Below are 5,469 nucleotides of genomic sequence, written 5' to 3'. Positions count from 1 at the left end.
CTTGTCTAGCCTTTATACAACTATGACTTGTCTAGCCTTTATACAACTATGACTTGTCTAGCCTTTATACAACTATGACTTGTCTAGCCTTTATACAACTATGACTTGTCTAGCCTTTATACAACTATGACTTGTCTAGCCTTTATACAACTATGACTTGTCTAGCCTTTATATACAGTATCTGTGACTTATCTAGCCTTTATATATCTAGGACTTGTCTAGCCTTTATATATCTCTGGTTTCTGCCAACAGAAGGAAGGATACTCAGGTCCACGTAGGGGGGAACCTTGAAACCGAAGGACAGCGCCACCATGGGGAGGTTGAGCGTGTTGACGCTGTAGATCTGTTTGAGCGAGTGCGAGTCGTACGCCCTCACGTACGACTTGTAGGCCTCCTGCGCCGACTTGTGCAGGTAGTAGTTCTTCTCGATCAGCTTCTCCAGCTGAGGAACAAGAGAAAGTTCTGGTTCCTGAGGCGGACCACGAAGCCTCTTAAAAGCTGAGCCAGGATCCTTACCTGGGACTGGATGTCAGAGATCTTAGTCCAGGARAACTCGAACTCGCTCAGAGGGACCTGAGGACAGGGAGGCAGAGATAAACCGGACTGAGCTGTAGGGGGGATACAGTTATCTGGGTTCTGACGGGTCCAGGACTCACCTTGGCCTGTTTGAGGAAACGCAGGAAGCCCAGCTCTTCAGGCYGCAGGATGAGGAGGGCGTGGCCTCTGCCGTCGATGCCGCGGGCGGTCCGGCCCACCCTGTGGATGTACTCCTGAGGAGCAAAGAGGGAAACCATCAGAACCCAGCTTTTTAACCTCGGGAAGAAGCCCCGCCCTCCTCGCCACCTTCGGGTCGTCCGGCGGGTCGTACTGGACGATCCAGTCCACCTCGGGGATGTCGAGTCCTCGAGCGGCCACGTCCGTGCACAGCAGGATGCCCGAGTCGGCGTTGCAGAACTGGAAGAAKGTGGTGGTCCGTTTGGTCTGCTTCTGTTTGCCCTGGAAGCAGAAACAGAAGAACAATCAGACCGGCTGGTTCTGGTCTCGTACAGGACTGAAACCGGTCCGGTCCGGGGCGCTCACGTGGATGGCCATGACGGGCAGGTCGATGTAGTTCAGCAGCTCGTAGTGGAACTTGACCGACATGCAGGAGGAGAAGAAGACCATCAGCTTCTTCTTACGGTTCTTCTTCAGGAAGGTGAAGAGCAGCAGGAAGCGTTTCTCTGACGGACACACCACGTAGCCCTGAAACCGGACCCACGGGTCAGAACCAGCCCACCAGGAACCACGCCCTGACCCCTCAGAGACCGTACCTGCTCCAGGCCGTCCACTGTAGCCTGGTCTTTGTTGTCGTCCACTCCCACGTACAGCGGCTCCTTCTTCAGGGAGATCCGAGCCAAGTCCTCGACCCGTCGGGTCTGAGTGGCTGAGAACAGCATGGTCTGCCTCTTCTCTGCACACAAACACAAATATTCAGAACCTCCACCGGTCCACTCCTCAAAACAACCAGAAGGTCCTGAAGTTTGTTCACAGAAGAAAATAAACACATTTGACACTGAAAAATGTCTACATTTAATTATAACAGTCTGCCATGTTTTAAAATTTACACATAGGTCTGCCATACCTCATTAATTATACGATACAGCGGCCTAACACTAACATTAAATGACATATCAGCCTGCCAACTGAATAAATTATATGATACAGTCTAACACATTAACATTAAATGACATATCAGCATGCCATACTCAATTAATTATATGATAAAACAGGCCTGCCATACTTCATTATTTACATGATACAGCAGCCTAACACAATATTAAATGACATATCACTCTGCCATACTGGATAATTTATATGATACAATGGACTAACGCATCAAAATTAAATGACATATCAGCTTGCCATACTTCATTAATTATACGACACAACGGCCTAACATTAACATTACATGACATTTCAGCCTGCCATACATCATTAATTATACAATACAACGGCCCAACATTAACATTAAATGAAATATTAGCCTGCCATACTTAATTAATTATATGATACAATGGAAAGACATTTTTAAATTCTATGCTACATTGACCTACCAAACGATATTAATTATAGTAACGGCTTGACATTGTTTTAAATTGTATGACACAATGCTTGCCTTAACTCATGAACTATGTCATTTTTAAATTAGATTATGTCAGCCAGCCATACCCCAATAATTGTATAACATAATGGCATGACATTTTTTTGATTATATAGCATAATTTCCTGCCATACTCAATTATGATACAATGGCATGACTCAGTTAAAACACAAGATACATGGGCCTACTACACATTGTTAAATACGTGACACATCAGCATGCCACACTAATAGTTTCTTTTATATGTTTTATGTTTTAAATCTTTATTTCCTGGCACCAAATTGTTGTTTTAGTTTAAAAATTATTATAATTTTAAATGTTATGGCCTCTCTTTATCTCCAGACCTCCTGACAGTTACGTACTCGGCAGCAGCTTGATGATCTGTTTCAGCTCCTCCTCGAAGCCCACCTCTAAGATCCGGTCGGCCTCGTCGATGATCAGACACTGCAGGTTCTTGTACATGAACCCAGGACTGTTCTGGACACCAACACAGGAAGTTACCAAAATAAAAGCTCACATCACAATCAAACTACAAATGATTAAGGAAGCAGAATTAGACATGCCCCATCAAAATAAAAGCTCACATCAATCAAACTAAAGAGGATTTAACCATACACCACCAAAATAAAAGCCCGGCCTCACCTGCAGGTGGTCCAGCAGGCGGCCCGGCGTCGCCACCACGATGTTGACTCCTTTGGCCAGTTTCTGGGCCTCGGCCGAGCGGTTGCTGCCCCCCATGATGAGCCCGTACGTGTGCACGTGGTGAGTCATCAGCTCCTTCATCACGCCGTACGTCTGCATGGCCAGCTCCCGGGTCGGAGACAGAATCACCACCCCGGTTCCTGTTGGACAGACGGGTTCAGAGGGACGTCCCGGGTGACAGAAGCGGCGTCTCTCGGGACGAACTCACCGTTCCTCGGCATGAACTTCAGCTTGTAGATCAGCTCGATGGACGGGATGAGGAAGGCTAACGTTTTACCACTTCCTGTTTTGGCTGCAGCCAGGATGTCCCTGCAGGGAGACAGCACAGAGACATCAGTGAGAGGAGCCGGGACCGTCTCGTTGTCGGTTCTGACCCGGCAGGTGGACGCACCTCCCCTCCAGCAGGGGTCGGATGGTTTTGTGTTGGATCTCAGTCATCTGTTCGAAGCCCATCTCCTTCACGCCCTTCAGGGTGTTCTCACTCACCAGGTCCGACAGGGAACTGAAGGACGCGTCCTCGAACGCACCTGGAACACAACAGAACCCATCAAACCGGGTCGAGCCCAGATTCCCGGGTCTTTAAACACTCTCCAGGTGAGGTTAACTTGTCCCTGCGGTTCTGACAGTGAGCCGGGTCACAGGCGACCCACTAACAAACAGAACCACAGGTGTCTCTGTCCGCCTTCGCTGACACTCGCCTCACCACGAAGACGATGAGCGAGCAACACATGAAGGCAGATTAAATCCTGGAGATTAAAACAGAACTGAAACCTGTTAATCCAGTCGGTAGTTCAGGCTGATCTTCCTCCTCCTCCTCCTCCTCCTCCTCAGTCTTTGTCTTCTTCTCAGCTGAAACGAGAACAGAACTCAGAACCAGAACCAGCAGCAGGTGGGTTATGTTTTTATCTCTTTTACCTGGTGGTTCTTCTGGATCAGGCAAATTTCTTTTCTTCTTCTGTTTGGTCAGAGGAGCCTGGTCTGCTCCTGCTGGTTCCTCCTGGTCCTCCTCAGGCTCCACGCAGACGGGTTCCTCCTCCAGTCCATCAGAACCCACTGCAGCAGAACAGGAACACGGTGAGAACAGCTCTGAGACATCGTTTCTGTTCATTACTCTACAATAAATACAAATGTCTTCGTCAAACTGCTCCTGAATACCAGAGGAGATCTAGAATCTGCGTCTTTTTTGTTTTACTTTAACAAATAAATAAATAAAAATAAACTACATGACTGAGCTGTTATTTAATATATTTAACCAGACAGCAGTTTATTAATGATTTCACCACATATTATTCATACTTTCAGCGGTCTAAACTTTTACAAATCCCATAAACTTTACTTTTAAAGGACTCTAACTGGAGCTTCCGGTTTGATCTGATTAATAAAGTTGAGGTAGTGTTGTAAAAAACACTAATAAACGGCTTATAATAAGTCGTTTTACAGTAAAAATACGATTTAATAATTGTTATTAAATTCACTGTTTATACGGTGTATTTGAACCTGGTCATATCCCAGTCAGTGCTGGTCCGGAACAGAACCGAACCTGAGCCGCGTCCGAATCTTTTCAGCTCGTTTTTCTTACCGGTTTCTTCTTCTTCTCTCAGTTTGTTCTTCTGTTTTCGCTCTTTGGTCTTTTCGCTTCTTTTTCGGATTTTTTTCCGAAGGAGTCTCATCGGCATGTCCGCCATGATTGCTGACAGCGCACGTGTGCAGTAATTTGTGACGCTAAGGACCTCCCGGGGCACCACGCTGTGATGCCTGAGTGAAAAGAAGCGAAGGACCCCCCACCCCCACCCCGGAAGTTGTGGAACCAAAAGGACTGCCTGAATAAAATTAGTTGTGAACATATTTTTCTCCACTTCCAGTTTTCATTTCAATATTTACATCAATACAGTAAACAAATGAAGAGAAAAGAACCCTTAAATGCAATAATGTGGACCAAAATACAAGAAACAATAAAGTTAAATAAAAAAGGAAAATGTAAAATAACTTCAAGACTTCACTTGGTTTGTTAGGTTCAACGTTTAAACTGCAAAACATTTAATAATACTGTATATATAAAAACATAAAATTGAAATATGTAAACTATTCCTTTAAAACATCAGTTTTGTAGCAGAAAACGAGCATTTATTTTAAATGAAATAAACAAAATGTGATATTTTGCTGTTTTATTTAGGTTTTCACAAGGTAGTGAAAAGATGAGCCTAAAACAAACAGCTGGGTCTTTTGTCCAAGATTTGGGAGAAAAAAAAAGAGCACAAGCTGTGTACAAACTGCAGTCTTCTCTCCTTTACAAACACTGGTCTAACAGAGAAAAGTTTATTGATTTTTTTAAATTAGGATGTGGATGTATCTGGATCACCTCTTGTTAGACCTTTTTCTGTCATGTTTGAAAATATGTCTTCCTCTCTTGTGGTGTACCGCAGGGCTCCGTTCTTGTTGATACAACCAATTGTTTCTTGAGTTTTTTAATGTAATTCCTTAAACTTTTGTCATGTTTGATTTCTGCAACTGTTCAAACTTTCACATTCCTTGAAAAACTGATTAAGTTTTGCAGAACATGTCTTCAATAAAGATGCATTAAAATGTCACAAAGCTCACGTTTGTTTCGCCGTACAAGCATAAAAACA

The 5,469-nt window shown here is 44.5% G+C and overlaps 1 protein-coding gene across 1 annotated transcript in view; it reads right to left on the bottom strand.

Moving 5' to 3' along the window:
- ddx18 (DEAD (Asp-Glu-Ala-Asp) box polypeptide 18) overlaps window positions 1-3,665 on the bottom strand; it is a gene marked incomplete at its 5' end in the record, with an annotated part of 6,507 nt that extends 2,842 nt beyond the window's left edge. Inside the window, 11 exon segments of the mRNA XM_014027028.1 lie at window positions 265-442; window positions 517-573; window positions 657-770; window positions 844-996; window positions 1,081-1,242; window positions 1,311-1,450; window positions 2,503-2,617; window positions 2,783-2,982; window positions 3,051-3,151; window positions 3,234-3,369; window positions 3,614-3,665. Of these exon segments, the coding sequence (XP_013882482.1) occupies window positions 265-442; window positions 517-573; window positions 657-770; window positions 844-996; window positions 1,081-1,242; window positions 1,311-1,450; window positions 2,503-2,617; window positions 2,783-2,982; window positions 3,051-3,151; window positions 3,234-3,369; window positions 3,614-3,665 (1,408 nt within the window).
- Window positions 3,666-5,469: the final 1,804 nt, after the last annotated feature.

This window comes from Austrofundulus limnaeus, unplaced genomic scaffold (genome assembly GCF_001266775.1).
Source record: "Austrofundulus limnaeus strain Quisiro unplaced genomic scaffold, Austrofundulus_limnaeus-1.0 Scaffold609, whole genome shotgun sequence".
NCBI classification, from domain to species: Eukaryota; Metazoa; Chordata; class Actinopteri; order Cyprinodontiformes; family Rivulidae; genus Austrofundulus; species Austrofundulus limnaeus.
The sequence above is the reverse complement of the archived record's forward strand: the minus strand, read 5'-3'. Positions and strand labels throughout refer to the sequence as shown.